Raw genomic sequence first — 15,637 nt, 5'->3', positions numbered from 1 at the left:
TCTCTCAAATTTATAACTTTGTAACTCATGCCAAATCAAGCTGCCTTTTCTGTGTTGTGGGTTAATAGTGAGACCCTGGGCAACTACCGCAGTTCAGCAGACACACAATAGGTCACTTCCAGGTCTACGTCTCAAGCATAGAGATCTCAAGAACCCAGCAAAACCAAATTACCAACTTGCATATGCAGTCATCCTGGAGAAGATGCCAGCTTTACCAGCATCACCCGAGAGCCTCCAGAGTTCAATGGTTTCACACAGAGGGAGTCTATACCATATGCACAGGGAGTTGAGGGATTAATCCCTTTTAAGATTGCCATTTGAAATGAAAACCCCTAAATCTTTGACTGAAGAGCCCAAGTATCCCCAGATCAGCGCAGACACCCTTGTCAGTCACTGCCATGATCTTTGACCTCCAAGCAGATGACATCAGATGTTGATAATAATTTCAAGCAGAAGACAAGGCTTGATTCCAGCTGAGCTTCCTCTAAGACTGTCTTCCCCATGCAAAGATTGCCTCATCCCCTGGCTTGATGAAGAGACCTGGGACAGAGCCTACTAGAGGACACCGTTTTTAACTAGCAAAAGCAGGGCCCAGGCCAACACACAACTCTCCTGCTAAATGCACTCTGGTAATACCCCTGCCAGCAACACACCAAGAGACAGCTGGATGCTCTGAGGGAACCTGTCAGAGCTGCAGGTCAACAGGAGAGATCACAGCATCTGCCCTCAAGCCACATCACACGGCCTCCTTGTTGGTATAACAGGGCAGCTGTCTCTCTGCAGGGCAATGCTTTGCACTGAGCCAGGAGCAGACACCAGCACAGAAACTAGCAATAACTCCCTAGCGGAAAGGGATGTCAAAGGGAACAGGGTGTCAAAGCAAGCAACTGCTCCACACACAGAATTACAGGGTTACAGAGGGGATGAGCACACTGGATTCAGGGACTCACAGGAGTAGCTCTGGGCACATACATTCCTTCTAGGAAACAATGTTCAGACAGGAAAGGCCCACAGCAGCAACTCCTCCAGCCAGAGAAAAGCAGGTTTTTTTTCAGCTTGCTGCTCAGAGGCAGTGATGGGTCAGGAAAGCAACTGCAGAACATACTGAAAACAGGCATACATGAATCCTGTCTGCAACTGCTTTCTCCTGGTGCTGATGCAATACACTGCCTTTCAGATACACAGTCCCTTAAGAGATCCAGCCCCTTTCTTTAATGCAATAGCACAAAGATCTTCCCAGATTGGGCAACACAAACAGAAATCTTCAAAACCTTGCTTTAAGCCAGACCTGTACTACCAATTGCCAATTTCTCTGGGGAAAAGAAGCACACATAAAACAAGACCTCTCTCTCTTCCCAGCACAATAACCACACGGGCAGAAGCTGCTGGCATCACCAATTAGACCAAAGCACATCAAGAACAGGAGATCTTGCTCAAAAGATGCAGTAGGCTATGCCGGCAGGATGCCTATCTTGCCTATACAAGCTGTGTAGCCACTATATGAGCTTGGCTTAAGCAGAGCAGAGACACTGGGAAAGCATTCCCACTCTCCCACCTGTTTTTATGAGGGATAGGAAGGAAGGGACTTGAAAGCACAAGAGGAAGAACAGCAGGCATGCAATATCAACATGCAAGGGCCATGGGGGGAACAGGGGTATTTCTAACACTGCTTAGCAATCATGTGCAGGGAACACATAATGAGCATGCAGAGACAGCCCTGGGAAGGGCAGCGAGCACTGCACAGAGAAGCACAAAGGAAAATGTTCTGCGTCTCGCACTTAGCAAGAGTGTCGGGCTTCCTGCAGCTGATGTCTATTTGGAGCAGAGGGCAGACACTCAGCTCCATGCTGGACAGACATGAAGGGAGAAGGCAGTGCCAACCGCAGGCCTGCAGGCTCAGAGAAAAGCCATTTCATACTGCAAGCCTTTGCTCTACAAGCCTGGCACTGGTTTCACCAATCTTGCCCCTTCTCTTGCAGAGTGCATACACACATGCATGTTTCTTCTTCATTTCCTGATTTTTGTTTTTCTCCTTTTAACCAGCTTTCTAGCCAATGCACCAGGCCTGACCTCCCCCCCACCTCCCCTGAGCTAAAGAGCTGCCAACAGGCTGAGGGCTGCAGGCAGAGAGATGCCTCCTGAGAAGTCCACGCTCAGGGCAGCTCCTGCACACAGCTCCCCATATGGCTGGTGAGACAAGAAGTCCTTCCAACAAGAGCCTGAGCTACACAGGGCAAAGGAGAGAGGCTGAACGCTGCATTTCCAGGCAGCAGGCACTTCCACAATGAGCACAGAGATGCGCATGCCCCAAGCCATGACCCCTCAAAGCTAGAGCATCAGGACCAGCCACACACTTGTGAAAATCAAAGTGATGGAGGGATACAGGGGACTCCCTCCCTGCAAGCAAGCTCTGAGCTCCCCAGGCTCATTTGCAGAGCCAGGAGGCACAGCAGATAGCTGTGCTTAGACCAAACACAGGAGAACCTTCCTCTGACTCAGGCAGCATCCCAGGGGCCACAGCCCATTCCAGGCTCTGCTGTTCCCCCCACAATGCCTCCCTCCCGAGCCATCAGGCAACACCTGGGACCCTGCAGAGCCAGCTGAGGCAATAGCAAACCTACCCTTTTGCTTGAGGCTCCAAGCAGGGCCTCCAACTCCTTGTTCAAGAGGCAGATATGAGAAGAGGCAGCAGGCTGCCACATCAGCTGCTTGCCACAGGCAGGTGGGGGTGGGAGGTCAGGATGGCTGCTGGGCTCAACACAGGACGATGCCAAGCAAGTTCTCACTAACAGGAAGAAGGTAGGGCAGAAGCATCTGGAGGGGCTGCCACCAAGGATTGCTCCCCCTCTCCTTGGTTCCCACCCATTGGAAAGCAGCTGCTAGATTAAAAAAGCCTTTACAGAACTGTCATTCAAGGACACGGAAACAATCTCCATTTGCCAAACATCCCCATCATTTTGTCTCACCTATGCACCACAAAAAGCCCCGACAAAGATCCATCCCCAGCCTCCAGCAAGCCTTATCATTCTTGCCCATCCTTACCCATCGCGTAGCTCCGAGATGCTTTGATATGTAAATCAGGCACAGGATCTATAACCAGCACCGTCTGCAATTCACAGCGTGCGGGGTATATCCTCCACCACGGCCTCCTCCGGCACAAAGCAGGCGCCCCACGGCTGCGCAGGCTTCACGTCAGACAGCGCAGGTCCCGCTGTCCTTCCTGGGAGTGGGAGGTGCCGCCTGCGCAGCCCCGGGGTCCCCGGCACACAGCCTCACCCTGGCCTTTAGGACGGAGATGGGGCTCTTACAGAAAGAGACACGGGCTGCGTTCACCTCGGTGCGCACGGGGAGGGTGTCAGAGGAGCCGCTGGCAGGACACTGCGGGGACCCCGTGACCTATGTCACTCCAGGGCTCATGGAAAGCATAATTAGCAGCAGACAAAAAGCAGGCCCTCAGCACTGCCAGCTCCCAGGCTTTCATTGCAAATCTCACACTACCTGGGATTTCCAGAGTCCTGCTTCCCACAACAAAGCAGCTTCATGGGGATATTTATAAAAAAAAACAAAAAACAAAACCCAAAACCCCAAGCAAGCTCCTAGCCCATTTCATTGCTGAAGAAAGCAAAAAAATATCACCAAGGATATTTTAAAAGCCCTGAAGGAAAAAATAAACCCCGCAACATAAACAAACAAGAAGCAAAGCCCTCAGTATTTTTCTTTTCCTGACTCAACTTGCAGCTTCAGGACATTTCAGGATAGTCGCACCACACTTTGGTCAAAGGGAAGAACGTGGAGCATTGCAAAGCCCCACGTCAATGCCTTCTTGATAAGAAAACCGACACCCTCAGAAAATACAGTAGCTTCAGTTCCTTCCAAGGTTACTGAAGACAGGAACAGACAAAAATAGAGCTAAGAGTGCAACAAAACATACTTATGAGCCAAAGCAGAGTGTCTTCCCAACCCCCTCAAAGGCATCTTCTTTCATGTTTGTCTTGCTCCTATGGTACCCAGGTGAAGACTGCCGAAAAGGCTTCTCTCCCTGTAAAGGCAATGTGCGTTCCTATCACTAAAAGGCTTGAGATGAAAAGGCCTTTCCTAGGTAGATACCAGCTAATTGCCATCATTAGAAGCAACGTCCTTAATGCTTTGCTATTTTTGGTTTGAAGAGTTCTCCTGAACTTGGTTTTGAGCTGAGTGGACAGTTTTCCACTCTCAGAGCGTTAAGAGAATAAAGGCTATTAGGGACTATATGGCATGAGTGTTTGGAGGGGAAGGGTACCAGTCCCTGCACTTGTGAAGGCATTGTCCCACGCTCAGGTGGGGCATCTGCAGGACCATCCAAGAGGCAGCTGCCTGTGCCCTACAACCCTCTGGTGGCTTTGTGACCACTGCTACTTGAATGCTCCTGTCCTGCAGCCGCTGTTTTTCCACATGTGCTTACTCCAGAGGAGGACACTTCCACTGTAACAGACAAATCCGGGGGGGAGGCTCCTCAGGGACTATGAACAACTAAATTAGCCACCTTGAGCATGCACCGATTGGCCTTTTGCTTCCATCTCCTACCGACTATCAAGGGAAGAGTAGAGAAGGGAGGTGCCCAAAATCCCAAACTCCCCAAACACTTGGTCTCCATCCAGCTAAGAGCTATCAAACCTGCTCTGAGCACTGGGCTGACTGCAACCTCATCATAGATTTCTGGCATGATGCCTGCAGCAGGTAGCTCCACACACGAGCATTCTAGGACAGGAGGAGAAACCACGGTTTGCTGATTTGGAGGGAATGGCGACCGAGACAAGAGCAGAAAGGGACTGCCTGACTACACAGCAATGGACAAAAGCCCCATCTGATAGCTCCTTGCTAAGTTCTCCAGGGTATGAGAGGCAGGGCGGTACCAGCCTCCTGCTCCCACCCTTGAAACATCACTCCTGTCTCCCTGCTGCTCTCCGCCACATCGGTGGTTGGAGGACAGGCAGGGAGGACAGGCAGCTCTCCAGCACGCACAAAAGCAGGCTCAGCACCTCCGACGCGATCGCGGGTGAGATGGTAGCCGGTGCCAGCCCTGGGGCGCAGAAACCACGGTACCCAGCCGCGGCCGAACCGAGGACCACGGCACAGGACGGGCGAGAATCCCCGAACATCCCCCCCCGCCGCGCTTCCACGCAGCGCCGGCAGGCCCCGGCTGGCAGCACAGGCCTCTCCGCGGGCGCCGCACCCGGGCGCGCCCCCCGCCCGCTCCACTCCGCCCCAAAGATGGCAGCGGCGCCCCCCGCCCGGCCACCCCCGCTGAGGGGCTCCACGCAACGGCAGCGCCGCCCGGCCCTGCCCGCACCGCCCGGAGATGCGGCCGCTGCCCTTCCCTCAGCCTCCCCACCTCGGCAAGCACCGAGGCGGTGGCTCGCTGCGGCCCCGGGCCCGCCTGGCCTGGAGGTAGCCGCTGCCGCCGCGCCCCGCCGTGTCGCAGCCCGCCGCGCCGACGACTCACTTACCCGGTGTCAGGCACGTACTGGCTTCCCCAGGGCCGCCGCCCCGGTTCTCACCGCCGGGCCGGGCGCTGCGGTACCGCGCCGCGCACGCGAGCAAGCGGCAACCGCCCGACTGCGCTCGGCTCGGCTCGGTTCGGCTCGGCTCGGCTGGGCGCGGGGCGGGGCGGGGCCCCGGGTGGGCGGGGCGCGGCGCGGCGCAGCGGCACCGGCTCTGCACAGCGATGGGCGGGCTCGTGGGCGGTGACGAAACTGCTCATGCGCGCGGGAGGAGGACGGCGGGGCCTGGGTGTTCGGAGGTGCGCGGGGCAGGAGTGGGGAGCGGCGGCGGCGGTGGCGGGGAGGGGAGCGGGCCCTTAGGACTCCCACATGGGGCTGACCGCGGCCTGTGTCCTGTTGCTCCTGGTGTGCGGCTTTCACCTGGAGCTGGGCCCGCACACAGCCTCGTGGCCGAGCTGGACGGGGCCTGGGCGGCCCCCCTCGGCGCTGGGGCTGAGCGAGAACTGGCGGTAGGGCGGGTGAGCTTGGGTTGCCCAGGTCCTCCCTTCGCTCGTCTGCCGGCCCTGCTGCCTTTCACAGGGAGCCGTTTGCGGGCCTCGGTGGTGCTGTGTCCAGAAGGCCTCAGGCGTCTAAGCCCTGAGTGTAGGTTGTTTGCTGCTCTAGGAACGCTGGCCCCGAAGGTTCCTCGGGGGTGAGTTTGAGTGGCAGGCAGCTGGGCAGCTAAGCGGTGGCATATTGCAGAGGCTGCTGGGAGCCTGAGCTCTGTGGAGCCCGGAGCCTTTGTGTCGCTTGCAGAAGGGGTCACGGCTAGCATCCTGCCTCTCCGAGAGGCGGCACCCTGTGCTCTTGCCCTGCCCTAGCAGTTTGGCCTATGTGATTACTGCGTGTGTGTCCTTCAGAGTGTTTCAGAATCCAGGGGGAGCTGAGCTGCCGGGATTATGCTTGTGGATAGGTATGAGTAGTCATGCAGCAAAGTTAAACCAAAATTCCTGTGTCCTGACAAGAGTGGCATTTACTTGTGTGTGTCATGGGGACTCGGGAAGCGTGGGTGCTAGTCTGTGCTTTGCTGGTGGTTCTCCAAAAAATGCTTTTGGAGGTCCAGTGAGTAAGGGGAGGCAATTTAGTTGAAGAAGGCATCATGACAGATTTCTTGTGTGTAAAGCTTACTCCTTGTAGTAAAAGCAGACATACAGTCTTTGTAAATGCAGGTTACAAATGCTCATCTGAGCTGTGTTCACTTCTCTGGTTTGAGAGTTCTCCCAGCTTACCTGGGAGGGTCATGTTTGGAAGGAAGGAGACTGAGTTAAGGGAAGTTTTTGCGTGAGAAGCGAGGCTTATTCTAGCAAAGCTGCAGATAGCTCTGTGTTGCCTTGTACCATGAGTGTGCCTTTGTCTCCAAGGCAGGTTTTTCTTAACCCTGAATTCTGTCTGTTAGGCATCGTTTTCTGGTATGGCTCTATCAGGAAGGCCTGGAGCCACTATCTTTTTTTGTTCTGTGAACAAGTAACTCAGGTTAGTGGTTCTTGGCTTTATTTTAATAGTTGAGCCACAGCTCTCCACCTTTTTTCCCTTCTTGTTTGTGCCCTTCTCCCTGCCACAGGTCCCCCCAGTGCGCTTGCTGCTGTCTGGTTTGTGATCGCACCTTGCTGGCTGGGATGTGGTCGCCCAGGTCAGGGCTGGGAGAAGAATCTAGCCTTGTGGCTTGCCACCTGTCCTGTTCTTGAGACCTCAATGCTTTCAGAAGTAGTGAAGATACCTTTGAGAGATGATAGCAGCATTGAGTTACAGGAGTGTGGGCAGTTCTCTGAATTCACATGTAATTCCAGAAGGCAGAGAGAGACAGGGAGTATCCTCACTAAGGTTCACCTGCAGCCCCGCAGACCAGAGCAGAGCTTCTGGGGTAAAGCACCTGCTCTACTGCTCCTTTCGTTTTACCTCACACAGGCTGTCCTCTCTGTAGCTTAATTTCCTGCCAGTGCACTGGGAGTAATCCCTCCCTATTTTAGTACAGTGCTGTGAATATGAGTATATAGAATGATTTAAGGTGCTTGGATAATAGAATGTAAGAGCCATAAGAACCTTAGAGTTGGGTTGCCTGGATACTTTTGACATTTTAAGTAAGTTTTCTAGTAAAGGTATTCAGCTCTTCTTTTTCGTCTGCCTTTCCTGATTGTGATTTGGAAAATTAGATTAGTGTGCTTTGCTTTAAAATTGTTCACAGATGTACCTGTAGTGAGTTTCTGTTGGTAAATTGGATTAATAAATATCCTACTTAACAGCTAATCTTATTTATAAATGGAATTCAAAAAGACTTAATTCCTGGCCTTTCTGGCTGTCATTAATGTAAAACCAGTTATGTCTTGTTAATGAATATCTTGTGTATTTTTAACACACACACACACACACACACACACACACACACACATGCGCGCGCGCGCCCTTAATCACATCGTTTCCTTTATGAGGAGAGTCGTGAATGGATTGATTCCTGTAGTTCACACTTGGCTCTGGTAGCTCACCCTGGCAGATGGTCTATAAATAAACCCACAGTGCCAGAGTAGGGGTTTAGGTATTTGCATGGCACATATTATCTTGGATTTATTTCCTGCATTCTAATGATGGATGACAGATGCAGTTAAAATCTTTGTGGCGCCTGGAACATGTCTGTTTTGCTCTCTTAGAAGAATAAAGGGGATGTTGGCCCCCACTGTTTGACTGTGCAGATCAGGTTACTGCTATTAAAGTGAAGAATATTTTTCCCTATTTTATTTTGTATGTTTGACAGCAGGCTTTGAGGAGTACTCTTCAGCATTTGCTTTGCAGCATCTATTGGTTTTCTCTGGAGCCTGTTTGGATGAGTTACTAGAAGAAAGAAGGAAAAGAAATAGTTGAATGGTTGTGAAATGACAGATCTTGGGAATAGAGGGAGCAGGGGTCATTTCCAAAATTTGTGATTTAAAAGGGAACTAATACTGGATTGTTAGATAAATATTTAAAATTATGCTTACTCTATGATGCAGGCAGGCTAAAAATGGTACCTTGACTGGTTTTCAAAATACACACCACTGATAAAGACTTGGTCAGAGCCATTGCACTGGCCTCTTGAGTGTTCAGAGGCCTTTTATGAGTTCCCATAGTTGTGTTAATAGTGTACATTCATACAGACTATTCTTGTGAGGCGCATCAATATTTTTCTGGAATGAAAGAGATCCATTTCTTGTCCACATCTCCTGGTGTTTCTCCAGAGATAATGTCATCATATAAATCTGGGTTGGCAGTGAAAGGAATTCTGGTCTTATGTTTTGTTGTGTTCCCTTGCACCAGCATTCACACAGCTGTGGGGTGAGTTGGATCAAGGAACTGATTTAGCTGAACACTGTGATTTACATGTATGCTAGAGCCAGCATAAGAGAGGTGATGAAAATGTGTGTCAGGGGGACATAGACCTTCGTTTCCTGGTACTGTGTGCCCTGATGTAGTTTCCAAGTGAGTATGTAATCCTGTTCCCCTTATCTGGAAGATGTCCTTGCTTTGTATCAGCTCCCTGAGGTGGTCAGCTTGTGCATTTGTGCATGTTTGACGAAAATATGGTATGTGGCCTGCTTCTGTGAGCTGGAATGGAATTCTCCAGCATTCCTCCATTCAAAAGCTACTCAGGATTGTGATAAATGTAAGTTATTTCTTTCATCTCAAGGAAAAAGGGTGAAGATGGTAGCTTTATTATGGCACTTGAAAACGGCACAGTGGTTAATTAACTTCCAGGGGTTTATAACTGGTGAAGAATTTCTTCTTGTGCGGTGCTGGAAGTTGATGTTGGTCTGCTGGATTGAATGGGGTGACGCTGAAGGGCCCTCAAGAAGGGAGTGTTTGCTCTAGCATGTTATTACGTGCTCAGATTTATTCAGTAAAGTAGAAATTGGGTCATTTCAGTGATATTTGATTAATAAACTCCTCCCTTCTTCTGAATCTTACTCCAAATTGTGTCTCGGGTCTGTGCTAACTTTTAACAGGTATGTGCAGTGGAGAGAAGCAAAGTGTCTTGGATTCTGGTTTAAAGAGTTAGTCTCTCTGACCATGAGACAGAGCCACTGCTAGAACTTATGGGCAGCAGGGTAGGACCAGGAGAGGTCTCTGTGCACAATTCTTTATCACTGCTTTGATGCAGCTACATGTGGCTGATGTTTCTATCAATTGTCCTTGTATTGGGCCTTTCATTTTAGGATAGCATCTGTTTAAACACTGTTCTTGCCTAGCACTAAGAACTCTGAAATTAATCCTGCTTGAGAAGGAGATTGGACTAGATGACCTCCAGGAGTCCTTTTCAAGATAATTCCTTGGCAGGAGTGTATTAGTGATAAAGTACCTAACGATTTAAGGCCTAATGTTGTGAGGCAGCACAGGGAAGGAGAGAGGCGCTAGGTGTGCTGGGGCCGATGGCTGTCATCGCTTTATAGCAGATCTTCAACTTTGGCACTAAGTTGGATCATTCATGTCGCAGCACCCAGCGTGACTGAGTGGCTTCTGTGCCCTTTGGAGTTTAGTTTGGTAATTAGCTGCTCCATAGAGGGGAAAACTGAAGGCAAAAGAGATAAAGCTTGCAGCTGCTGAGGGAGTAAGTCACGACTGGGTCTGGTTGAGGAGCACCTGGAGACAGACCCAAACTTTCTAGAAGGGAAGCTGGCATGTTACAATAGCTGAAGATGTGATTCACTCTGTGAAACTGCTTGCACCCTTGAATGCTGTACTCCATGCCACAGGTGCATTCTTCTCTTCCCTCCACCCTTCATGCTAATTGGAAGCATCCCCCCTGTTTACTCAGTTCCTAACAGGATGCTTCATACCAAATAATCAATCATAGGAAGGTTCTTAGCCTGTGACGCATCTTAATGTGCTGAGGAATAATTCTTAGCAAAGAAGGGGGTACTGAGTCATCTGGAAAAATAAACAGTCCTTGGGCATTTAATGCTGTTGATGCTCCTGCTGGTAGTTTTTAAACTTCAAACCTTCACTGTTGCCACAGGGTAGAAACAGATGGTGACTCCTCCCCAGAGCGGGGATGAGTTCAGAGCTTAGGCAGCGCTTTAGGACTCTGACATGCTGCCTTAAGCACATCTTGCTATGCTGGGCCTGACTTTGCTGTCACTGTGACAAAGGCATAGTGTGTGCCAGTGCCTGCCCTGCCATGAGCCAGCAGACCTCTCCCATCAGCCTACATAATGGTGAGGATGAAGAGGTCCATCCTTTCCTGCCAACAAGGCCACCATGCCTGCCAGGGGAATAGAGGCAGGGGTGACCGGGATGGCTGGATTCTCCAGGAAGTGTCTGTCAAAGACAACAGACAGGCCAACCTGCTGCTGCTCTTTGGGTTTTCTAGGGGGATTCAAAGCCTCAGTGTGATTCTGGAGGTAGTAGGAGCAGTATTACCGAGTTTGAGTTTCACGCAGGGAAATGGCACACCCAAGTGCAGAGCAAGACACAGGCTGCTAACAGAGTGTGGGTTTATAGCAAGGTAATGTAGCTGAACTTGCATAGAAATCCTGGGAGCAGGAATGCCCAGGTAATCGCACCTTGTTTGCCGGCAGCACTGGAAATACCACAGGGCCTTGTTTTCATTAGGATTACACAGCGAGGTAAGGAGCTGTGGCAAAAGCACAGCCTTCTTGGGAGTCTCATTTGAGAGAGGGTACAGTGCAGGCAAGCTCTGAAGGGAGGAGGCTCTGGACTCATTTGAAGGTCTTCTATCCCACTGAAAAGTGTCTTTGTTTAGGACATCTTTGGCTGTTGCTGTTCTGTTCCAGACCTGCCTATATGACAGGCGAGATAGTTTGCTGCAAATCATGTGCTTTGTTCAGGGAGCACTGCTACAGGACTGCTGTGGTGCACATCTCCAGTGCTCTTCATCTTGCTGTCAGCGTTAGCTTGCTCTGTAGGACTGCTGCAAACCCTGAAAGTTACATACATCCCCAAGCAAGCAAACACAACACACTGGGGAAAAATAAAAACAGCAGAGGGAGAGTGAAGATTTAGACTGGGGTTTACTTAGTTTAATAAAACCAGCTGTGGTGTCATTTGTCAGAAGGCTCTGTGGATGTATTTTTTATCTATAGAGATATTAGGTCAGCTTTGTTAAGCAAATGGTAAGAAAAAGGTTTAAAAGTTAAAAATATTAACTCTTTAGAGTTAAGAAAATTAAGAGTTAAAAGTTAAGAAAATGGCTTTACAATGTACTGCTACAGTTTGGCTCATCAAAACTGGCAAAGAGAGACAAGAGGTCAATGTCTTTTTAATGTTTACTTTAGAAAGGAGAGAAGCAGAGCATGTGTTGATTGCACTGCCAAGGCCTAAGCAAGCAATGTCACACAGCAGTGGTTGCAGTCAGTCTTAGCTGTACCTGAGCTGGCCTGAAAGAGGACTGGCTCTTGGCCTGTGTTGTTTTTCTCCCTGCTTTTGGATCTGCCTGGGTCATCACTCACTACCCATTGTCAAGGTGACCCGTGTCCAGGTAAGACTTTGCAGTTGCGTGTGCAAGCTGGTTGCCATCAGCCTGACAGAATGAGGTTAGGGAACAGCTATAGATGTAGTCAGGGAAGAGGGTGTGGAACACTCAGTTAGAGGTTGCCCCTGTAGCCCGGCTCTGCTGCAGTCTGGGAACTGTTTTGGTTTGGCTTAATTGAGCACTGTGAAGTTAGAGGGAGCTGGTTGATCTGTGCAGCCTTAACAGGGCAGGATTGGCAAAGGTACGATCCTGGCCTCTAACCATAGGCTGCTGAGCACCTTGTGTATGCTAAGGGAGAGCATGCCCTCACCTATGGAACTTTGTTTTGTTTCTTGTCTGGCAAATTCTTTCTTGAAGCTCTAGTGCCAATCTGCAGGGTATTTCTGGCTTTTAGCTTGTTGTATAGGTAACACTGGTAACTCTTACAAGTAACTATGGTAGGTCGCTGCAGCCTCTAAACTAAACATCTGAAATTCTCAAACCTGCTGCTTGCTACATGGTTCACAATTTACACAGAAGAGTCCTTACTTACATGTGCAAGCAACTGCAATGCAGTCATACTGAATCCAGCTTTGTAGTATACACATCTGAATTATATTGTCTCTTAAATTCAAGCAGGAATTTTTGGTCTGCTTTGTGGCATGCTGCTTTGTTACCACTCCTTGTGCTGTGGATTGCAGTGTCTAAAGAGGTGCTGAGGCTCTAGTGTGTGATTCACATAAGGGAAAGGAAGCAAAACAAATTCTGTCCATTTTCCAGAGTTCATAATTCTCTTGTTTCTTATGCAGGGTGGCTTACCAGAATCCAAATGGCTCTCTTGAACAGGCGGTTGGGTTTATCCTTAACCCATCTAAGCAGTACGGTGATCCAGCGGCACTTGAGGTAATTTTCAGATCTTGCTTTTGTTTTCTTGGGAGAGTTTTCTGATTGAAGGAGGTGCTGTTAAGTAGGTCAAGCATAAGATAAAGTATTTGTGATTCAAAAAGGATAATGTAATAATAATTAAAAAATCTCACAGTTTTCTCTTCCCAGGTTGCAAAGTGAACCCAAACACAACATAGACAGGTTCCTGGCAGCCTGAATGTGGCCTGAACTCTGCATTTTCATATGGGTGTGAGGAGGCTTAAAGGCCCTGAGGGCAATGCAGTGGCCTGCAAGCAGAAGTTGGAAGTGCCTGTGTTTTTCAGCCAAGTGCAAATAAGCAATAGCCAGACCCTGCTGAATGCAGCACCAATTACATGTTTAAAATTATTCCAGAGTTTATAATTTCAGGTATTTAGAACAAAAGTAACGCGAAAAATTATTTCCTTGTCCCTTAACAGTGCCCATTTTGTTATTTTTCTTTAGGTCCTTGTTCCAAGCTCAAGGCATTTAAAACTTCTTAAATTTATGGACCTCATATTTTACAATGCCTTGCACAAAGCTTAGAGCCTAATTGCACAGTGCATTCAGTGGAGGTGTGGGGAGTCTCTAGCGTATAACTCTACCAGCATGTTTCTGGTACCTTCCTGCAAATCAGTTGCTCACCAGTAGAAAGGATCTTCCTGCTTTTTTGATGGTCGATGTTTGGGCCTCCTTTGAAGACAGCGTATCACTTGAATTTTAGCTTACTGGATAAACAAATAGCTGTTCCTGTAAAGGAGGTTGAATTGTTTCTCAGTTTATTCCTGCTGTTCCTAAGCACAGTCAGAGTCAAATCTAACAACTTAGTGCAGTTTATTTCTGTTGTTTCTTACTCCTGATAACCTCACAGAGCAAACAGATACAGAAGAGAATGTGCCTCTGGGTTCCTCCCATGTGGGGAAAGTGGCGATCTGTTAGGTTCTAGCTAGTGGCAGTTTAGCAGCAACAGCAGGACCTCAGGTGTCTTACTGAGAGCAGAGTAAGATGGGAGACCCTTACAGACTTCACTGAAAAGAAGGTTGGTCAAAAAAACCCTTATCTCTGGGGGTTGTGTACAAGATTGAAAGAGTCTGACTTGAGCCTGATCTTCCTGTTTGTAGCAGAAGCAAGCACATTTTTTTGCTTGTAATTGAAGTTGAATGAAATCATCTGCAGTCACTAAAAAGCCCAGTAAATGCAAGCCACTCTTCGTGCCATCTTTTAGTCGTGTTTCAAAGTAGAGCGGTTGCTATGTTTGACATTTAGTGAAGAGAGTGCAAAGCCTGAAGTAGCATCTGGCTTTCAAAGAGTACATTGAATGCAGTCAGTGTGTCACCCATATGGTATGAATTTGTTGCTGGCGCCTTGTGAACAGTTTGTGTAATGACAAGATCCTGTGCTGAGTTTGCCCTTGCTCCCAAAGGATTACTGAGGAGATCTGTCTTATTCTTTCCTGTCTTTTGCTAGTACCACTGGAGCATGCCTAGCAATACAGAAGCTCACCCGTGTGCGAGTGGTGGACAACAGCACCTTGGGGAACACACCGTACCACCGGCCACCAAAATGTATCCATGTGTATAACAAGACTGGGGTTGGCAAAGTAGGAGACAAGATCCTTCTGGCTATTAAAGGGGAAAAGAAGAAGGCTTTAATTGTAGGGCACAAGATGCCTGGTCCCACCATGACGCCTAGATTTGATTCCAACAATGTGGTACTCATAGATGACAATGGAAATCCATTAGGGACTAGAATAAAAACACCAATACCCTATAGCCTGCGACAGAGAGAAGGAGAGTTCTCCAAAATATTGGCCATTGCCCACAACTTTGTATGAAAGATAAGAAGGGTGTCTGGCAATTGTGTTTATATGCTTTCATACAGTAGGTGTTCCTCAGTCCTTTTCTAAGAAAGAAAATGGTAAAAAGTGAAAAGGTTGAGGTTCATCAAGAGTCTCTTCATGTATAAGAATTGCAGGCAACTAATTTAAATGTTGGAATACCTTGTTTTGCTCTAAAAGAAGGTTGATTTATTTCACAGAACATCTGCAGTGTGTCTATAATCATTAAAATGAGATCATGAAAATCCGTCCTGTTTTGTACTGCTTATGCTCTCTTTTCTGTATTTCTGCCTTTCCCAGTTCCCCAGGAACACGGCACAAAGGACAGTCCCTGCTCCAATGGGGTCTACAAAACGGATTCACATATAAGAGTAGAAGAGTTACATAATGAACTGTTGGTGCCTTGGCCGCATTCAATAAAAGGATAAGTTTCTATGTCTTTGCCTAAAAGAAGTCTTCAGGAGTAATCAGAACTGGGAGGGCATGATGGTCTACAGACTTCAGTGGTGTGTGATCGAACAGGATACACCAGAGATGGGGAAGCAAAGTTAGGAAGGGGAGGTGAATAGGGGAGGTTTGAGATGCAGCCTGTGCTCTCCACCTGACCAACCTGAGGAAATTGTGTTCTCTGAGTAATGCAAGGGCTGGATTCAGAAACTCGGTTCTCATGGCAGGTAAAGGAATACAGGGGGCAGAGCACTCCTAGAAATAGCAGTGCTGGGGAAGAGGGCTGCAGCCCACAGGACTTTGGCCAGCTTTGGGCCCCTCAGCCAATTTCTCACGTCTAGTGGCAGCTGGCAGTGTCTTGTCCTTCCCCATACCCTCCCTGTTGAGCTGGGAAAGCTCCTTACCTTGGCCCTGCATCACCCCGATATGAAGATCTGAAGACTTCAGTGCTGAGCTATTCCACATTTTAGTTACTTCTGGCAGCTATATCTGCCC

At 48.8% G+C, this 15,637-nt stretch overlaps 2 protein-coding genes across 5 annotated transcripts in view; one reads left to right on the top strand and one right to left on the bottom strand.

Annotated features, from left to right (window-relative positions):
- The window catches only part of TMEM63B (transmembrane protein 63B), a 45,403-nt gene extending 39,828 nt beyond the window's left edge, over positions 1-5,575 (bottom strand). For 2 of the 4 annotated variants that reach the window (XM_062629633.1, XM_062629634.1), the window contains exon 1: positions 3,932-3,954. The gene's annotated coding sequence lies outside the window, so the exon portion shown is untranslated. Of the gene's footprint in view, positions 1-3,931; positions 3,955-5,486 lie in introns of those variants that run through there. The other 2 variants (XM_062629635.1, XM_062629636.1) reach the window with 2 other exon arrangements.
- A 288-nt stretch (positions 5,576-5,863) lies between these two features.
- MRPL14 (mitochondrial ribosomal protein L14) lies at positions 5,864-14,943 on the top strand. Its single transcript, XM_062629639.1, has 3 exons — positions 5,864-5,998; positions 12,765-12,858; positions 14,326-14,943. The coding sequence occupies exons 2-3, from the start codon at positions 12,785-12,787 to the stop codon at positions 14,690-14,692; spliced, it is 441 nt and encodes a 146-aa protein (XP_062485623.1). The 5' UTR covers positions 5,864-5,998; positions 12,765-12,784; the 3' UTR covers positions 14,693-14,943.
- The last annotated feature ends 694 nt before the right edge of the window (positions 14,944-15,637 follow it).

Source organism: Pezoporus occidentalis, unplaced genomic scaffold, assembly GCF_034315485.1.
Source record: "Pezoporus occidentalis ecotype Australia unplaced genomic scaffold, CSIRO_AGI_Poc_V1 ctg34, whole genome shotgun sequence".
Classification (NCBI taxonomy): domain Eukaryota; kingdom Metazoa; phylum Chordata; class Aves; order Psittaciformes; family Psittacidae; genus Pezoporus; species Pezoporus occidentalis.
Note: the sequence above shows the minus strand (reverse complement) of the source record. Positions and strands in the feature narration are given on the sequence as shown.

What these genes read in the sequence shown, in the direction of transcription:
- MRPL14 (XM_062629639.1), top strand. Translation starts at nt 12,785, where the DNA reads ATGGCTCTCTTGAACAGGCGGTTGGGTTTATCCTTAACCCATCTAAGC. An exon ending in GTGATCCAGCGGCACTTGAG is followed by an intron (nt 12,859 to 14,325) that starts GTAATTTTCAGA and finishes GTCTTTTGCTAG; the next exon opens with TACCACTGGAGCATGCCTAG.